The sequence below is a fragment of the Vombatus ursinus genome, unplaced genomic scaffold (assembly GCF_900497805.2).
Source record: "Vombatus ursinus unplaced genomic scaffold, bare-nosed wombat genome assembly UNPS02014941.1, whole genome shotgun sequence".
Lineage (NCBI taxonomy): Eukaryota > Metazoa > Chordata > Mammalia > Diprotodontia > Vombatidae > Vombatus > Vombatus ursinus.
In genome coordinates this window covers 2,325,979-2,347,286 of record NW_020954719.1, presented here as the reverse complement: position 1 = coordinate 2,347,286, position 21,308 = coordinate 2,325,979, and the positions used below count along the sequence as shown (strand labels likewise).

The following is a 21,308-nucleotide window of genomic DNA, read 5'->3' as shown; positions in this document are numbered from 1 at the left end:
CTGTGTTGCATTTTCACGAGTATAGTTAACAATAATTGTTAACCTATAAACTCGTTGCAAAGTGTCACTTAAAATAGTAGCTTTAGCACAGAGATTTTGCTGATGTAAGATACAATGAATAGAAATGAGAACATCTGGATCAATTAATACTTTTTTTTTATCTGTGTAATAAACTCTTCATGGTTTCCTGTCATGGAAGGTGCACTCTCTGTACATATACTCACTAAATTTACCAAATTCAGTCCAACTTCACAACATTTATCTCTAAAGTTGTTGAAGATATCTATTTCCCACGTTCTGGTCACAAGAGTACCCAAAGCAAGTAATGCTTTGTAGCAAAGAAAATTTTCTGTTATGAGCCAAATGAAGTCATAAAACCTGCACCAAGTCAGTAGTGTCAGTTCATTCATCCACAGCAACTGAAATATATATATAATATAATATAAAATAAATATATATATATTTATATGTTTTTTTCTTTTTGCAGTATTGCATGCAGTTGTTCTATTAAGTTGAAGGATAATTCATGCTGCTGATCAGTTATGGTTCTCCCTGAAAGAGGCAGTTGTTTGTACTTTGAAACATCATCAGGTTCTAAGCATCCTGCAACTTCAACAGTGAATTCTTTCACAATTTCTGCATTATTGAATGGCTTTCCTTTTTTGCTGAGTGTGTAAGCTACTTTCTAAGGTGCTTCAGTGGCATTATTTCCAGATCTTATTGCTGCTTGAAAGAATTATCTTTGCTTTTACTTTTCATCTTTTAATTTCTGCAATACAACCTTTCACACCTCTGTCTAATTCAAAATATTTGTGGTTCTTATGAGTGTTATAATGCTGATGAGCACTGAATTTCTTTTATGTTGATATTGCACTATCACAAAACAAGCAAACCATCTTAATCTTTAGCAGAAACAAGATAACGTTGCCATTCCCGATCCTCATTTAAAAAAAAAAATCTGTTTTCTTTCTTCAGCATTCTCTTGGTCTTCTTTGATGTGGTGGGCTGTCAGGCAGACAGAATTTAAAAATATTGTCGAGCTGTGCTACTATTCACAAATTCAACTTCAAAAAGAAACACAGTGCTCCACTGTGAAAAGCTGATAACAGACTGACATACTGGACCCCCATAAATTCTTTCCAACCAACTTCATGGGGTAGGGACATCACTCAGGCAGGTGAAGTTTAAACTAAATAATGAGTGTAGCAGCCATCAATTTAGTCCTTATGGCTTACTAGTGTTCTAATTGTGTTGGTCAACCTGGTAGGATCATTTTGTTGAAACATTTTTTACTTCGGTATTTTAAATATGTTCATTTTAAAAATAAAATAAAAATAGAAAAGATGGACAAAAATGTATTAATAAAAATGAAAGAATTTGTTCTATAAAATTTGGATTCAGTCAAAAGGTCACACTTAAGGACCTGGAAGACAACATGTGGCCTTAAAACCGTAGGTTCCCCCCCCCCCATTCTAGTCCCTTCACCATCTCTTCGAGAAGTGAGATCAGCCTAGACTTAGAATATAGATAATAGTCACTTGACTCCAGTAGAAAAACAAACATCACACACTCAATATAAGGTACTATGCAATTTCCTCTAAAATTCACAATGTTTGAGATTTTTAAACTTGTTTCTTGAAACTACCTGTGGGTGTTGTCATATCAAATCTGAGTATCTAGTTAAAACTTTATTATATCTAATTATTAATTTTTAAAAGTTAAAACTTTTTACAATAAATTTGTCACATTTACCATTACATAAATTTACTTAAATCTCTATTTGTGTCAATTTCTTTCTTTCTATGCCTTGCCAATTCCCTTCTCCTCCTTCTTGAGTGCACCACTTCATATTCTACTCCCTAATTCTCATTTTTCCCTCCTTAATCCTTTTACATCTTCCTTGATCTTGCTTCTCTTACAACCTAGAAGTACGTATCTAGTATATAGCTGAGTCTAGAAATTGTTTTATTTCAAATTTTCTTCAATTTCTCAAACACTTTACCAAATTTCTCCTCCTGGCCTATTTCTTTGTCCAAAACCTGCCTAATTCCTACAGGCCTTCCTTTTTTCCCTTATTTAGCTGGAAAAGAAGGTTGGAGTCAGATTATGGAGAAGCTGATATGTAACACTATGGAATGTGTACATTGTATACAGTAAGAGTCCACTAAAAGTTTTTGATGATGAACTTAGGAAGACTTTGGCAGCTGTGTGGAAGACTAATTGGAGAGAAAGGTGATAGAAAGAAGGAGAACATTTAGGAAGCCAATAATATGAGTGAGAGATAATGAGGGTCTGAACAAGTGGAGTGGCCCCATGAGCAAAGAGGAGATGATATGAAAATGTTATGGAGGGAGAATCAAAACACATGCCATCTCACTGTAGTAAGATTGAAGGAAGAGTCAAGATGATCTATTTTAAAACCTGAATGTTAACAAGTGGAATGACTAGAGTCAGAAGGCAGAATATTTAAAAGTAAGAGTTAGCAGGAAAAGTTAAAGGAATTTAAATACAACAAGAGAAAATATACTCAAAGTATAGCACAAAGGTCTTTTCTTGTTTGTGTGTATGTGTGCATGTTTGTATGTATGTATATATACATATATACATACAGATATACACATATGAAACGCTTTTTTATGACAAAGATTATTAAACAGTGTTTTCTTGAAGTTAGTTGGAAAAATCTTCTTTGGAATGGAATCTCTTCTGTTTAGAATGGTTTAGACACAGTCCTATTAGAAGGCAAAGTGCTGAATTAGATGTGCTCTAAGTTCTTTTCTTATCCGAGAAATCTATAACACCACAAGAATTCTGTAGTCAGAGCTTTGTCGTTGGGGTACCCAGAAATACGGATACTTATATGCAAATTACTCACCATGTTTCTAGGGAAAATATTATCCCTTATTTTACTCTTTTGTGACAAATGTATAGACCAGTATATTAATGACAATGATATATTTTAATACACAACTGATTCATTTTCATATACAAGAGTTCAAAGAATTACTGTTCCAATTTTGTTTATAGCAAATAATATTTATTTAGTAACTATGCACTTCAGAAACACTTCATAGATGTAAAATGGGAAAATATTCAGGCATGGTCCCATCCTTAATTAGGTCAAGGCAAGGAACTGGAAATTTTCAAGAAAATAGTAAACTACTTAAGTTTGTGTGTAATCAAAGATTTTAAGATCCATAATTCAAGTTTCTAAATGTCTTCACTTCTAGCTCATTTGCAAAGTTAATAGCTTCTCTAAATAATGCTTTGATTCAACATAGAATCATTGTTATCCAGTTACTAAATATCAATACAACATATGTAGTCTTTTAGAACTAGAAGGAAGATCATCTAGTCTTGTGTTCTCATTTTATTTTTTTTCTTCTCAGTTTTCTTTTATTTATTTTATTTTAGTTTTAGTTTTCAACATTTACTTCCACAAGATTTTGAGTTCCAAATTTTCACCCCATCTCACCCCTCCCCCGCCCCAAGATGGCATGCATTCTGAATACCCCTTCCCCTAGTCTGCCTTCCCTTCTATCTCTCCCCCCCTTCCCCTTCTATTTTCCTGTAGGGCAGGATAGATTTCTGTACCCCCTTTCCTGTATTCCTTATTTCCCAGTTGCATGTGAAAACATTTTTTTAAACATGTGTTTTTTAAACTTTGGGTTCCAAATTTTCTCCCTTCCTCCCTCCCCACCCACCTTCATTGAAAAGGCAAGCAACTCAATATAGGCAATACATGTGCAGTGATGCAAAACACTTCCATAGTAGACACGCTGTGAAAAACTAACTCTATTTCCCTTAATCCTATCCTGCCCCCCAATTTATTCTATTCTTTCTTTTGACCCTGTCTCTCCTCAGAAGCATTTGCTTCAGATTACCCCCTTTCCCAATCTGCCCTCCTCTCTATCATCCCCCTACTCTCTTGTCCCCTTCCCCTCCTATTTTCCTGTAGGGTAAGACAGATTTCCATACCCAATTGAGTGTGTATGTTATACCCTCCTTAAGTCAAATCCTATGAGAATAAGATTCACTCATTTCCTCTCACCTTCCCCTGTTTCCCCTCCACTGTAAGAACAGCCTTTTCTTTTCTGTTTTTTCATTAGATAATTTACCCCATTCTACCTTTCCCTTTCTCCTTCTCCTAGTATAATCCTCTCTCACCCCTTAATTTTATTCTCCAGATATGACCCCTTCATCTTCAACTCACCCTGTGCCCTCTATCTATCTATCTATCTATCTATCTATCTATCTATCTATCTATCTATAGACATACATAGAATTTTTTCCCTCCAACTACCCTAATACTGACAAAGGTCTCATGAGTTACAAATATCATCTTTCCATGCAGGAATGTAAACAGTTCAACCTTAATAAGTCTCTTATGATTTCTCTTTCCTGTTTATGTCTTCATGTTCCACTTGAGTCTTGTATTGGAAAGTCAAATTTTCTATTCAGCTCTGGTCTTTTCATCAAGAATGCTTGAAAGTCCTCTATTTTACTGAATGACCATTTTTTCCCCTGCAGGATTATATTCAGTTTTGCTGGGTAGGTGATTCTTGGTTGTAGTCCTATCTCCTTTGCCCTCCAGAATATTATATTCCATGCCCTGTGGTCCCTTAATGTAGAAGCAGCTAAATCTTGTGTTATCCTGATTGTGTTTCCACAATACTTGAATTGTTTCTTTCTGGCTGCTTGTAATATTTTCTCCTTGTGTTCTCATTTTAGAGATAAGAAAATTGAGGCCCAGAAAGGTTTTTTGACTTGTCCAGTGTCATCCAGTGGGTAGATTAAGTACTAAGACCTATGTTTTCATCATGTGGTCTTAAAAAAACAAAAGAATGCTTTGGAATAACTATAATTTGAATAAGACAACAACCTAAGATAAGCTACAGAAGGACTAAAATATCGTGAAAGCCAAGCAGAAAGATATAATCAAACAAATTTGAACAGAGCTCATAATTTTTAAATCACACTTAGTTCTTTGTCAAGGCAAAATTCTTCCCAATTTGAAAATGGAAAACAAGTATCATAGTAATAGTCTAATTACTACTAGGATTCTTAACATGTGTATGTAAATCACTAAAATATTTCCAGACTATTACTCTAATTTTGTTTAATAAGATCCAAATGTTCAGACAAGAACTTTGTGGTACCTACACATGATTCTGGCTCAGAATCTGGATATACTTCTCACAGCGCTTTATGAATGAAGGAAACAAGCATTTACTAATAACTACCACATACCAGGCATTATGTTAAGCACTTTGCAAATATTTATGTCATAATAATAGCCATGAAATATTGGTGCTATTATTTTCCTTATTTTACTTGAGAAACTGAAATAAACAAAAGTTGTGACTTTCCCAGGGTCGCAAAACTGGTACGTGACTCAGGACGGATTTGAACTCACATCTTCCTGACTCCAGGTCCAGCATTTTAGTCACTGTCACATAGCTTCCAACTTGGCTTAGATTTTGATGCTAAGCTTTTAAATACATCTTTAAAAAAAGTATCAAATGAAAATCATTTGTATTTAAATTGATTTTGAAAATCAGCCTACAGGGTTATATTATAAGGACCAATGATATGAAATCTTGGATCCAACTGTCATTCAAAAGAGCTATCTTTCTGGAAATGAAAATTTGGGTTATGGAAGACAGAGTATATGAGAAAAGAAAGCAATAATTACCTAGGCATATACAGGACTCTTTCTGCCACCACAAAGCCCACATTGAAGAAGAGGTTGCTGGCTGGGAGGAATGGGAAAACCAGGAAAAGCAAACCAACTAGAACTTCATTGTGTTCCAGGTTCTGCAACACACAAGAATGAAAGAGAAATTAATTTATTAGAAATCCAACTTCACTCAGCATTAAACCATCATCTCATTTTAAAATTCTTGCTGACAGAATGAACAAATTAGATTGACGAAAATTTTTTGATCTATGTGAGAAACATGAAAGAAAAGGCTCTCAGCAGATAATGCTGAACATCAAAACATTCAAGAATTATACTTCTGGTCTATCAACTAAAATTGTGTAATATTTTTAGAATATAAATATAACCTCTATGAAGGCTATCCTAGGTAAAATTATGAAGAAGGCAAAGTCTGTTTTTGGTCCTTGGTTCCACTTTCTTGCCTTCATTTCTAGCATTGCACATTTTAGCACTTCTTCTGAGGTATTTACTGATGTTATACATGAAAGTATTAGGATAAACAGATGCAAGATAGTGGAAGAGCAGGAAGAACAACAGCTTAGTTCTCCCTTACATCTTCTCCAAAAGATCTAGAAAATGCACCAGACTGAGTCTGATCAGAGAAATCCAAGAAAAAATAATCATAGCGAGGATCAAGGCTGGAGGTATTGAGTTTTGTGTTATTCTCAGGGACATTTCAAGCTGAGAACCTGCAAGTTTTCAGTGTTCCCTAAGGTATATGTTCTAGGACAAAGTCTGATCACCAACTTTCTGGTATGAACTCAACAAATTCCTGATCTGAGTCAGGATTTGCATAACATTCCTATTGTCTTGCCCTAGATAGAGGCTTACAGTTATCATATGCTCTTGAACTTTTTCCTCACTCAGTTCAGGTTAGGGCCATACAACAGCTCTTCTTTTCACTGGGGTCCCATATCCATCTCAAAGAACCATGACCTTGTGCAGGCTTCTGGAACAAGTGTCAATTGGCAGCTCTGTTGCTCACTAACCCTTTTGGGGTCATAGATCCAGGATGGTCTGAGGAGAGGACCCAAACCTAAGGATGACATTCCAGGGTAAGGTATTATTGTGGGACCTTTGACTTAACTAAGGGAGAAACAATTTCAAAAGCATATAGTAATTGTGTGCTCTGACTCTAGGAGAAGAGAGGTAGTGGAAGAGAGTCTCAGTTCCCACTTATAGTGCAGTATGAAGCCTTCAGTGGCATAACCAGGGCAGAAATCCCAGACCATAGGTGAGCCTACAGTTCTATTACTCTGAATCTCTCCAAACAGTTGATAGTAGCTGAATCTAACTGAGAGACATAAAGAGAGAGAGAACCTAAACTCCATATTTAAAGAAATCATAAAAGAAAACTACTCAGATTTCTTAGAATCAGAGGGAAAGATTGAAATTGAAAGAATTCACAAGCTACCTACTGAAAGAAACCACAAAATGAAAATGCCCTGTAATATTATAGCTAGAATCCAGAGCTCCCAGGTCAAAGAAAATAAAAATTTCAAGTGAAAAAAAAAGAATTAATATACTGTAAAGCCACAATTAGGATCACACAAGATTTAACAGCTACCACAATAAAAGAGTAAAGAGCTTAGAATACAATAATCTAGAAGACTAAAGATATTGGCTTATAAGAAAAAATAATTTGTCAAGAAAAATGGAGTATTAAAGAAGGAAAATGTATCTTTAATGAAAGAGAACTTCCAAGTATTCCTGATGTAAAAGCCAGAACTGAGTAGGAACTTTGAAATACAAATATAGGAGTCAAGAGAAATATAAAAAGGTAAACATGAGTGAACAAATATAAGAGACTACTCAATGATAACATGTTAACATTCTAAAATGGCTAGATGATACATATGTCTCCAAAGAATTCTATCAACATATGGGGTCACTGAGGGAATCTAATAAGACATAGGATCTGAGGGTAGTTTTGTAATGTTTTGATAATTTGCAATATTCCAAGCATGGAGAGGAAACCTGGGCTTAGTCTGACATGCATTTTAGATTTTAAGAAAAGCAGAATTCAAAGAATTCAGGGGAAATATATAGACTAAAATACTTTAGAAATTGGCTCAGAACAAATGGGAGATGCCCGAGATTCTAAAAGCTACAAAGGGAAATAATTCCAGTGAGAAGGAAAAATGGGATGTGCCTCAAGAGAACTACGTGGAAGCACAGAGAACTCATAAGCCAACTTAGATTTTTAAAAGAAATGTACATAAGATGGAAGCAAGACTAAGTAACAGAAAATGAATGTGAAAGTGGCATATTCCTTCATGCAAAAGCTCAGAATGAGCTGGTGTGGGAAAATAAAATATAATAAGAACTGTTTTTAGCATGTAGATCTAAAAGGGAAGAAAAAGAAAAATCAAAAAAGGAACTGTACCTTTGCTAGGGGTGGATGGGATGAAAATAACTGACAACAGAGAAAAGGCAGGGCTGCTCATTTTTTACTTTGTTTCTGCTTCTTCTACAAAAGAGAATGATATTCATGATGGAAGTAAAGAATAAAACAAAGACTTATAAGGAAAGAAAAGGAAGTTACTTGGCATCTCTGCATGAATTCAAGTCACCTGGTTGAGATGGATTATACCTGTGGATATTAAAATAGTGGGAAGATATGATTCCTGAGGCACTTTCAAATATATTTGAAAAAGATCTGGGCGGGGGTGGGAGGAAATTATTGGACTGCAAATTCAATTGGAGTCACTAATGCAAACTGGGAGACAAATAAGTTCATATGATCTTCTGCCTCTTCATTAAAAGAGGCATAGCTTCCCAGAAAAAAGAGATAATAGTCCTACTACATTCTATCCTCATAAGACCTCATCTAGGGTATTATGTTCAGTTCTAGGCACCATTAAGAAGGATATTGATAACCTGGAGAATACCTGGAGGAGGGCAATCAAGATGATGATGGGCCTTTTGTCTATGTCAAATGAGGACAGATAAAAGGAAATGGGGATGTTTAGATGGGAACAAAATACTCAGGAGATATATGATAGCTATTCTCAAGAACTTGAAGGGCTGTCATATGGAGTTGAAATGAAGACTTATTTATTCTTTTTGGTTCCAGAGAATAGAATGAGTGGAAGTTACAAATTTAAGAAATACATTTAAGTTTGATGCCTGGAAAAATTTTCTAGCAATTTGAGATGTACAAAAGTAGAGCTGGCTGCCAAGGGAGGTGGTAAGTTTCCTTGCTGTGGAGGTCTTCAAGAAGAGGCTAGATGACAACTTGTTAGGTATGTTATTGTGAGGATTCTTTTCATGAATGGTTTGGACTAGATGGCTCCCAAGGTGCCTTAAAATTCAAGTTCTCTAATTCTATTAATTTAAGTAGTTTTTTATAGACTGGCCAGGAAACTTACCATCATTTGTAACACTGTATGAAGTATACAGATAGATCAGCATAAATCCATTACTATTAGAAAAAATATTATTCAGTGAATCCACTGCATCATCGTTAAATAGACAAAGTACAGCACATTCTCACAATCATCATTAAATAAATCTATACCTCAGTTTCTTCATTTTGAAATAAGTCATGTGGATGCCACTAGGATAATTAATATACCTGTAAAGTAGTAAAATATCAAGATAACCCATAAGAATATATAGCTAGGTCTCAATTCAAATAGTGAATCCTGTTAAGTGGTCACATTATTCAAATTCATACTGCATATTTCAATTAGACTAAAACCAAAGACAGTTTCTTATTTTAACTTTAAATAGTGTGAATTTGAATACATGAGACCACTTTAAGAGATTCATTATTCCCACTAATTGGGTATGTAATGAAATGTATTCCCACATGAAATATTTATAAATGAAGTTTACTGATGTTTTCTATTATTAGGCTAGCTAGCCTTTTATACTAGAAGAAACAGTCAATGAAAAACAATAACAAATAGAAGCAATGAAATAAATTCACCTCAACAATCAAATTTATACTGGCTATTCTTATGATTTATGTCAATTTTTTTTTTAAACTGACATGCCAAGACCAGAAGCACATTTGTGAGACTTATGAAGACGAGTGCTCCTCAGTGCTCCTGGGGCATACACATTAAGTATTCAGAAGAGAAAATGGAATAATTAGCTTTCTTTGGTTAAGTACCTTTTATTGCCACCACATGTACAATTCAACAAGGTAATTACTATAATCACAAATGTCTACAGCAAATTAGTTCATTTGAAAATCTGTGAAGAACAAACGACTCAGTCCAGTTCAGTTTTTAAATTGCTATCTATATCATGTAACATATGGTAAAATTCAGCTAACATACACATAGTATTTGAGGAGTAAGTGGAAGAGGACAGTGATGGAATGGTACAAAATATGACAGCTTTCATCTTCAAATATTAACAAAAAAATTTGTATTGAGCATCTCAGCACATAGGGCTGTAAAGAAAGCTTTTGACTTCTCTCATAGAGGATACAAATAATCCTTGATGGATGATAAGCCTTTGTTTGTGGGACTACAAGATACTATTTCAGCTCTAAAGTTCTGCGTCTACACTTTACTGATCTCGGATAAAAAAGGAAAGTATGCACCATCTAAATTCATACATCAGCTAATGTGAGAGAAAAGCAAACCATTTGGAATCTAGATGTTGGATCACATTAACTAGGTGAAGAAGCTACTCATTGGATGTTCTAACTACATACTCTTCCTCTAATTAGTGACTATGGAGCTTGAAAGAATTAGCAAATTTCCAAAAGTATTTAATTTCTTCTATATAAGTCAACCTCTTTTGTGTCAAAGACCCCTTAGGCAATCTATGGACCCATTCTCAAAATGATGTTTTTAAATAGTTGAAGGAAATATTAAACTTCAGTTAGAGGTTAGCAAATATAGGATGTAATTATTTTCCCAAGCAAATTTACAAACTCCCTGAAATCTATCTATGAATCCCTTATGTAAGCCCTAAGTTTTATGTTGTAGCTCTATCATCCATGGGGAGCTGCTCTTTGAGTTGTGCAAGCAAGCTACTACTAGAGTAAGAAGTTTTACAGTGACCTGATTTTAGGTAGCTTAACATATATCAGGGTCTCCACATAAGCTTTAATAGCTTAAACTACACCAAGACTGTTGGAAAATGCTGTATAGAAATATGGTTGTATATATAGATGTGCTTGTGTCCATAATATATGTTGTTCTTATTTGTCCTTTGTTCTCAAAGAGGACCATGACATCAGGAAGGTGATGCCATGACTTGCAAGTGAATTGGATTTAAATGAGGAAGAGCTGTGCAAAGTCACCAGTCTCACTTTCTCCTCTGGAGTCATCTGGGTCCCATGGTGAGATATAAATTAGGAGAATTAGGGATGGCCCCAGAAGCAGTGGGAGACCTTGGCCTTATTAAGCTAAGGTTTTACCCAGGTCTCATTTTGACTGAGGCAACATCCACTAAGACTATAACAAGGTAAGTATAAAGGGAGTGTTTAGGAATTTTTAAGAATAGTTGTTTAGCAACTGGAAAACAAAGTGTGAAGAAATTTAATAATTTATCTTTAATACACAAAATCCATATTTGCCTTTTACTATGTGGTGATTTCTCTGAGGAATATAGACTATAAATTCCTTATGGGCAGGAATTATGCCTTATACTTTAATATCCCCAGCAGTGCCTAGCAAAGTGCAAGGTCTCATAGAATGAAACTGTTGAACGAGTTTTCATAAAGAGTTTGCCTTGGATCACAGGTGATTGAAGCTGTTTTGAAGACTTTGAAGCTTTCATAGAAGAGGCCAGTAATGCAAAAAGCAGTAGGTCTTTATTAGTGACCCATTTTAATTCACACAAGGGAAGTTTTAAGACCTAATTTTAAATCCAGGGGGATCAGAAGGAAAGGGATGGAAACTGGGGTTCACATTCAGGAAAAAAGATATAGCTGGATCATAGACAGCAGACAAATTCATATAATTGTATCTCAGTGAGTAGTTGATTCTTGGATCAACAGCAGGAGAAAAAATGTTGTTAATCCTTTAAGAGGTTGTTCTATTGACCTGAAACCCAAATTACACTAGGATCTCATAACTCCTTCTAGTTCAGTGTTTGATCATCTGGGTTCCAACCTTCTTACAGCAGGGCAATTCAGCAATACAGATGGAAGCCAGTAGTTTCATAGGGAGGAATGGGGTGTATGTCATTGGTTTCCAACCTCTGGTGTCACCAGTACGGAACTGGTCAGGGATTAACTCGCAAGGCTGGAAGTTTCCAGTATAGACTATTTTATCATAGAAATTTACAGATACAGCAGGATCAGAAAACAGAGGGGATAGTAGTTCCAGAGAAGAAAAAAGGGCTTGTTTAGAGGAAAGACAGCTCATCACAAGAAAGGGTCATCCCTTCTCATCTCCACTCCCAAAAGCAGAGACTTTTTGGACTACCACAACTTGGAAAGAGAAGACAAAAAACCATAATGTAGGTAGTATAGCCAACTTCCAAGAATAGTAGGAAGAAGAGTTGAGCTTTTTTATCATTATCATATAGGATGCTCTCTGAATTTTCCCATAAAGTATCATTTTGAGCCTTAGAAAAAGAATTCACAAAAAGGGAAGTCAGAAAAACCTCCAAGGAAGAAATTTGCATTAAATTATCATCTTATCAAAAACAAACTCACCAGGGAACAGGCTTCAGTTCATGTGTACTTGATTACTATTATAAAAGTCTGTATTTAAAATATAATTATCATGCCAGTCTATTTTGGCTCATTGTTCTTTCCATAATTCTTTGAAAGTCAATGAAAATCCTTTCTAAATAAGCCATCCAAAGTTTTCATCATGTTTATTCCTCAATTTTAAGATACAACAGCCATACCAATGCATAATTTATAAGACAGAATGCTAATAAAACGAATATCAAATTCAACATGAAATTTTCATGCTGTTGTTGGAGCTGCGCCTCACTTTTAGAAAATCAAGTGTAGGATACCAAAAAAAAAATCCCAATTTTCAGAAGGGCTAAAGTAGTGTTTATTCACATTACAACAGGATACTTTAAGTAGATACATATTTATTTCAGTATTCCTTTGGGAGACAAAATTTCAAGTATATTTAAAATAAGTGTGTTAAAATTAGATTTTTAGATTAGTTAGATGTTTCATACTACTTAAAAAGAACACATTCCTTTTTGTTGGGCAAGGCGCAACTGAATTCTAAGTCTCCATTCTAAATTAAATACCATGACATAGGAAGAAGTTGGACATATATATAATGCTACATCACACCCATAGTCCAGCTATCCCAAAATACTAGGGGAGATTTTGTGGACCATCACAGATCTTGAATAGTGTGATCATGGGGTCACAGATTTAGATCCGTAAGGGACCTTAGAAGTCCATTAGATAACCAGAGATCATGTTTCTCCAGAGCTAAGCCAGTCAGTTCAGAATTCTTTCAGACCATTATCTTCACACCCTGGACATTTGGTCCTGCTGCTGTCTGTATACTCTATTCCATACCCCGTTTTCTCTAAGAATTGTTATCAAATCATCACTACCACTGAATTTAGAAAGCATAGGTATGTTGGTACACTTCCCTGACATTTCACTTATCATCTCTACAGACCAAAGCACCCTTCATGACCACCACTCCTGTATATGTATTGTCTCCTACCCCATTAAGAAAGTAGCTCCTTGAAAATAGGAACTGTATTGGTTTTTGTATTTGTATCCCTTGTATTCACACACAATAAGTACTTATGAGATGCTTTTCCATTCATTCATTTTCATTCATTCAGGTACTGGGGTAGAGCACTGGAAATATTCAGTGCTGGAGCTACATAATACACAGGATGTAAGGGTGGGCAAAAAAAAAAAACAGACAATGAGGTGTCAAGGTTTTAAACAAATTCTAAAGAATGGTTTGTACTTTGTTATTCCTTTAGGAGAAATTAAGTTCTTTAATCAGTATTTAAGTGAAATTATATGGTGGCTGTAGGATCAAAAGTCCCAGGCAGCCTTTTAAAAGCTAGGCAGCTCTTGGAGGCAGCTAGGTGGCGCAATGGATAGAGCACCAGCTCAGGAAGACCTGAGTTCAAATCCGGCCTCAGACCAAACACTTAACACTTACTAGCTGTGTGACCCTGGGCAAGTCACTTAACCCCAATTGTCTTTAAAAAAAAAAAGCTAGGCAGCTCTGAAGAGAACATATAGTCTTTGTACTTCTGGTGGCATTTAGCAACAAGATGAAGGGATTTATTTCTCCTCTCCCTCTATCATGTCAGAATCCAGGGGAGTAGCATTCAGTTGTGTATGTAAGTCAGCTGACATGAAAAGAATTGAAGGGAAAACTAAGTCTGACAGCATAGCTTGTCAAGACAGACCCGCTCTTCAACTTTCTGAATGGATTACAGTGACAGGTTTCAGAGCTAAGACTCTTAAGGGAAGAAAACTGGTGAGAACTCTTCCAGTCCCAGGATAAGGATTCCTACTCTTTTTAAAATAGCATAGCATTATCTCAGTGAAGGATTGCAGTTTACTCAGGAGTTGGTAGCGGAAGATAGACCTACCCAGTGAGGAACAAGTGCTGGAAGTCTCAAAAAGCAAATGGCCCAGCAGAAATGCTGTGCCCTTAGAGGATGAAGCTGAGCCAGGCAGCAGAATGTTTTGCCCAACACAGACACCATACCTTGCAGGGAACAGTATGAAGATATCACCAGAAATAGAAGACCTTGGAACCCTACAGCATCAGAGGCAACAGCTGCGTTGGCCATATGTGTTCTCTCAGTGTGTTTTTCTCTACTGGTATACTCTATGTACATGCCCATTATTCCCACTGATGCTGCATATATTTGTGAGAGAATGTACTTTCTCCAACACCAATGGGGGAATGTTGTGTACCTATTGTTCTTATCATTTTAGTATAACGCTTTGCTTTCAATGTTTAAATGTTAAAGGAAAATGCACTGATATGGAGCTTGAGAGCTACATAGTTTTAGGAATATGGATCCACGGAGTACTTTGAATTTGGGGTAGTCATCCCCCAGGGAACCCAACCTACCAGTGTAAGTTGAGGGAGAGCTCAGAAAAGGGATGCAACACTTATATTTGTATAGTTTTTTAAGATTCAATGCATTGTCACATTTATACTTCTCTATATTTGAAACAAATAGTATACTAACTAAATGGATTAGCCATCCTCATCAAGTAAGGTACCATGGTACTATAGTGAAATGACCTTTGAGTCATCAATCAGATGACCAGAATTCAAATTCTGCTTCTGATATTTACTTCTTGTATGACACTGGGTAAGTCCCATAACTACTTCAATTTTCTCTTTTTCCTTTTTTTAAATATTTATTTAATATTTTATTTTTCCCAATTCCATGTAAAAAACTATGTTTGACATTTGTTTTGTTAAATTTTGAGTTCCAAATTTTCTCCCACTATCCCTTCACTCTCCCTTCATTGAGAAGGCAAGCAATTTGATAAAAGTTACACATGTGCAGTCAGGCAAAACATTTCTATAGTAGTCATGTTGTGAATAAAAAACACAAAAAAAAAAACAAGAAAAATGATAGAGTTCTTAGGAGTCATAAACATCTTTCCGTGTAGGAATGTAAACAGTTTGACCTTACTGAATCCCTTATGATTGCTCTTTCCTTCTTACCTTTATATGTTTCTCTGGAGTCCTGTATTTGAAAGTCAAAATTTCTATTCAGCTCTGGTTTTTTCATCAGGAATGCTTGGAAGTCCTCAATTCCATTGAATATCCATTTTTTCCCCTGAGGTATTTTACTGGGCAGATGATTCTCTCAGTTTTACTGGATAGGTAATTCTTGGTTGTAATCCTAGCTTCTTTGCCCTCTGGAATATCACATCCAAGTCCTCCAATTCTTTAAGGTAGAAGCTGCTAAATTTTGTGTTATCCTGACTTTGGCTCCATGATATTTGAATTGTTTTTCTGGCTAATTGCAATATTTTCTCCTTCACCTGGGAACTGTGGAATTTGGGTATAATATGACTGGGAATTTTCATTTTGAGATCTCTTAAGTGGATTCTTTCAATTTCTATTTTACCCTCTAGTTCTAGACTATGCAGACAGTTTTGCTTGATAATTTCTTGAAAGATAAGGTCTAGGCTCCTTTTTTTATCATGGCTTTCACATAGTCTAATAAGTCTTAAATTATCTCTTCCTGATCTATTTTCGAGGTCAGTTGTTTTTTTTCCGATGAAATATTTCACATTTTCTGCTATTTTTCCATTTTTAAAATTTTGTTTTGTTCTTTCTTGATGCCTCATGGAGTCATTAGCTTCAACTTATCCAATACTAATTTTTAAGGAATTCTTATCTTCAGTGAGCTGCTGTACTTCCTTTTTCATTTTGCCAATTCTGCTTTTTAAGGAGTTGTTTTCATCAGTGGATTTTTGTACTTTTTAAAAAAAATTGATCTATTCTGTTCCTTAAGGTATCATTTTCTTCAGTATTTTTTTTGTGCCTCCTTTACTAAGTTGTTGACCCTTTTTTCAAGATATTCTTGGATCACTCTCATTTCTTTTCCTAAATTTGCCTCTACCTCTCTTATTTGATTTTTAAAATGCTTTTGGTGCTCTTTCAGGTATTCTTTTTGGGCTTGAGATCAATTTACATTTTTCTTTGAGGCTCTAGATGTAGCAGTTTTGACTTTGTTTTCTTCTTCTGAGTTTGTGTTTTGATCTTCCCTGTTACCATAATAACTTTCTACGGTCAAGTTATTTATATTGTTGTTTGATCATTTTTTAGTCTATTCCTTGACTTTTAACTTTATATGTTAAAGTTGGGCTCTGCTCCTGGGGTGGAGGGGACACCATCTTAAACTTCAGGTTTTTTGTGCTGCTTTTTTTCAGAGATAGTTCTGGGGGTCTGTAAGTTTTCAGTTCTGCCAAAGTGGTATAATCTAAGGAGAAGTGTGTTTACTACTCTGTGCTCTGATCTCTAAGTGACCACAAGCACTCTTTTCCACCCTGGAACTGTGACTGGGGTCTCTACTCTCCTGCAGCTGCAAGCTCTGGTGTGCTACTGCTCCTCCTCATCCTGAGACTGCAACCTGGATCCATGCATGGGCAATTCAACAGAGTCCTGAATCCAGTGCCAGCAAAGGGACTCCTGTGATCTCCTTTTGACCAGTTGTCTAACCCCTTATCATCAGTGGGCTGAGAGCTCCAGAAACCACTACTGCCTGTTCAAGAGCACCCAACATCTGCTGCTGGCTTGCTGAGGCATGACCTGCTGCTATCTTGCCAGGGCGTTGCCTGCACTGGACTGAGCTCTATTCCACCCTGGTGTGATAAAACTTTCCTGTTGACTTTCTAAGTTATCTTGGGCTGGAAAACTATTTTATTACTTCTTTTTGTGGGTTCTTCCACTCCAGAATTTGTTTTGAGGCATTATTTAAAGTTGTTTGGAGGGGAAATTAGGAGAGGTTAGATAAGGCCCTGCCTTTTCTCTGCAATCTTGACTTCATCACCACACTTCCCCCTGACATGTCAATTTTCTCATTATAAAATGAGGAAGTTGGACTAGATTACCTTTGGGATAGATAATGTTCTAGTTCTAGATCTATGATCCTAATGTAACATTTTTTTTTCAGACTGGGTCTCCCTGTATCACCTAGCCAGAAAGTGCAACAGTGACTCATGAATTTGACCCATGTTGATCACCAGAGTTTTACTTACTCCATTTCTATCTTGGATTGGTTCACCCCTTCTGAGGAAGTCTGGTGGCTTCCTGCTCCCTGGGGCTCCCCATACTGGAGCAGACAGCAGATCAGGTTAACGCACTGAAGCTCTAAACTCCTGAACTCAAACAATCTACCAGCCTCAGCCTCCGTCATAGCAGAGATTATAAATTTGCATTACCATTCTTAGCTATAAAATTCATATTTGCAAAGATCAGACTTCAGATGAAATTTTCCTGATAGAGGTAGAAACTAGTATGTGAAAAACTTAATAGTGATAAAAAAATAAAAGAAACTTGAGAAGATTTATGTGAACTGATACAGAGCGAAGAAAGAAGACTTGAGAGAATAATACAGAAAATAACCCCAATAACATAAAAGAAAATGGAATGAATTATGACCAACTGAAATGTGACTGACATAATGTACTCTATAATTCCATATTTGCTATAATCTCTTTTTTGATGTGTATAAGAATATGTTTCTTATTCAGGATTTTTGTAACAGTAAATATTATATTAATTACGAGAAAGAAGTGATGTTGTTTAAAATATATCTAGGAAAAGCTATAAACTCCTTGAACAAAAAACTTCTTGTCTTTTCACCCAACAATATAATTCAAGGCCATTTCCCTTTGCAGTCATCAAGTTATTTAAACAAAAAGAACTTGCGATAGGTGACTTTCTTTTACCTATAGTATATTGCTTTACTTTTCATCTTTACACCACTAAGAATGCCTTTACCTTTTTCCAGAACTTACAGTTTCATTGATAATGCTCATCTCAACCAAAACAGAGGAATCATTTGTTGTACCATAGTTCCTGGGACTATAGATAATATATTTCTACATCCTCTTGTTTAGTGTTAACTAAAATCAAAAAGAGTGGCAATCTAATACTATGTTTGCCATGTCTTTTAGCCTATCACTGCTCTAGGAACCGAAGAAATGAAATATCACTGACACATCTGAAATAAGATATTTTCTATATTAAAAAGAAAATATTAATGAATCATTGGTAGTATTGCAATCCCCACTAACCACGTGTGAAATCGCCACTCAGGCATGAGTTGATTTGAGACTGCAGGTCTCTGTACTACCCAAATAACTCCCAAATTAAAATGCATATGACCTTCATCTTCAACCCTCTTCAGACTTCTGCTGGCTGCACAGAATATCCTTTGCTATAGTAAACTTCATTGGACATAATGTTTTTCCTCTCAGAAGAAAACTCACCACAAAATCACTCATTTAGAAAGCATGTGCTGTTTATTGACAGGGAAGAAGAATCAGGAAAATTTAATCAATTCCCTTTTTTTTAATGCCCCCAGGGACTCAAATTATCACTAACTAACAATGGTAACAGATATCAGGATTCCAACTAATGTAATGATCAATCTTGATTCCAGAAGACTAATAAAACATGCCTTCCTTCTCCAAAGGTATTAGACTACAGGCATAGAATACCATATACACTGGCAGACATGGCCAATGTGACAGTTTGCTTTATGTAATTATTTTTTTTAGTTACAAGGAAAGATTTTATTGGGTGTTATTCCGAAATGACAGTGAAGTGTTTTTTTTTTAACAACAATAATTCTTTTAAAAAAATTATGCCAGTGATGTGGCTAATGCAACTATAATCTATATAAATTATTAAAATTATTAAGTTCTAATTTCTGGGAAGAGGGCTTTTAAAATGTGTAAGCTACTATAAAGACTAAAAAACTCCACAGAGGTGGGTGGGGAAGGAGGAAGGGAAAAAATTTGTAACCCAAAGTTTTAAAAACATATGTTAAAAATAAAATTTAAAAAAGGGAAAAAAAAGCTCCACAGAATAAAGAGCAATGTAACCTCAGAAAAAGGATCCCTACCCTTACCCCAAACATGTTATTTAACATAAACATCCACCTTGAAATTCATCCCGTAAAATATATGCTTAAGTTTTGAAAAAATTACCTTAAATGCTGTTAAGCAATGTAGAATCAGAAACAGCATCACCACAACCAGGAGAAGGGTGGCCAAATTCCGTACATCCCATATGGTCTCTATCAGAGGAATACTTCCAACCTGCCAGTCATAGCATAAAGTAATTGGTGCCAGCAGTAACCAGGTGTTGAAAGCCAGAAGGTAGGAATATGTAAGGAATCTGAAAGGTAAAGAGGAACTGAATTGAATCATTTTAATATTGTAAGTCCAACGTAACTTTTCTTGAGTTTCATACTATGCAGTTTTGTGGAAAAATTAACTATTCTGTTTTTGTTACAGAAGCCATTGGTGAACCAGTCAAAATGGCATTCCTCAGCAACCAAGTAGGGTCCACTGGGCTAATGGAGGAGTCAGAATGTTGGAGCTGAGGCTAGAGGCCTTGAATTCTTGCAGGCACAGTCTGTTTGTGAAGGGCATTAATACATGAAGGACCTAAGTAAGTAGGACCTCAAATGTATCATTTCCATTTCACAATAGAGGCCTCTTCTGCCCTCCCCACACTGCACCAACCAGTTCCTAAAAGGCAACATGGGATGAAGAGTGATAGCATGACTCTGTGTCATTTGTTCAATAGCAACTAGGACTCAATAATGAATGAGAATTTCATACACTTTTTAAAAGTTGTATAGTGAATGGTTGCTTCAGGAAGGCTGTATCCCCAGAAATCTAGTGGTCATTTGGTCTGGCTTCCATTAAGTACCTACCAAAATCTCCACTTAGTTGGTATTGATGGACAGAGACCTCCAAAAACATGGGCTTCATGACATCACAAGGGTCAATAAGTACAGGCAGTTGGATGGCCTTCTTTAGGTCTTCCCAGTCTATATTCTGTCATACGCCCGACTCAGAACATGCAGACTTGTAAAAGACTTGGTAATGGGTGTCATGAGGAAACAGAAGAGGAATGTGGTTTCTCTAAAACAAAGTCTAATAAGCCTTTAGGTTTCATTTCTGAACAGTGTGGATGTGTCAGTAGATTGTTCTGGACTATGTCCACAATCATCTGGGTTCTCTTTATCTACTGTACTCAAATTTTAAATGTATGGGCTAAATCCTGGATTATTTTAGTCCTTCATGTTGGCCAGTAACCAACCTATACTCTCTGCCACTGTAGCCTTAACATTATGCCATCAGTATAGTAGGGGACACAAATGCCTTCAAGAATTGGGGTCTCTTTTAGGTTTCTGCCCATCAGTTTTGACTGTATGAAGGAAAGTTCTGAGAGCCCTGAGGAAGAATAGTGAAGGTATACTGGGATCCTTTCTAGGTGAAAGCAAACTACTACTAATTAATCTGTCACAGTAATAGAGAAAAAGGCACTAATGAAGTCAACAACCCCAAATCACTCACTAGAGGTCTGGAGTATCTGGTCTAAACCATAGATGAGGACAAGAATTGCCTTAGATATTGGCATGACAACTTTGTTCAGCTCCCTTCAATGTCAGTTGTCAGGTGCCAGCTACCTTCCTCATTACACATAAAGGGTTACTGTCAGGAGATCTGGAACAGCTCTTTCATCTCCATCACTTGAAATGAACTTTCACTCCTGAGATCTGGTATTCTTTAGTTTTAATTATACAGGATGTCTCAGGCAACTCCAAAGGTTTCCATTTGACCCTGCTAGCAAAAACCAGTCTACTAAACCCATCTCTTTGAGGAATTTCACCCCTTCTCCTGGTTGTGGTGATGCTGTTTCACCCAACAAACAACTGACTGTAAAAAAATTCAAGTCAAGTCCACAAGCATTTAGATACTGTAATAAGCACTAGAACACAAACACAAGCAAAAAGAAAGACTATTGACCAACAAAATGGAGGATTGTACACGTTTCCCAATACTCATTACTTCTCAAACTTTTCCAAAACAGGCATTATATATAAGATATAAAGTAATTCCAGCAATTTTCATATTCTAAGGCACTAAGAAATCTAATGA

At 35.9% G+C, this 21,308-nt stretch overlaps 1 protein-coding gene across 2 annotated transcripts in view; it reads right to left on the bottom strand.

The window, feature by feature from the left end:
- TMTC1 (transmembrane and tetratricopeptide repeat containing 1) overlaps nt 1-21,308 on the bottom strand; it is a 309,040-nt gene that overhangs the window by 136,481 nt on the left and 151,251 nt on the right. For both annotated transcript variants that reach the window (XM_027844461.1, XM_027844462.1), the window contains exons 8-9: nt 19,344-19,533; nt 5,696-5,817 (exon numbers count right to left, since the gene is read on the bottom strand). In XM_027844461.1, coding sequence (XP_027700262.1) covers nt 5,696-5,817; nt 19,344-19,533 — 312 coding nt within the window. The remainder of the gene's footprint in view (nt 1-5,695; nt 5,818-19,343; nt 19,534-21,308) is intronic.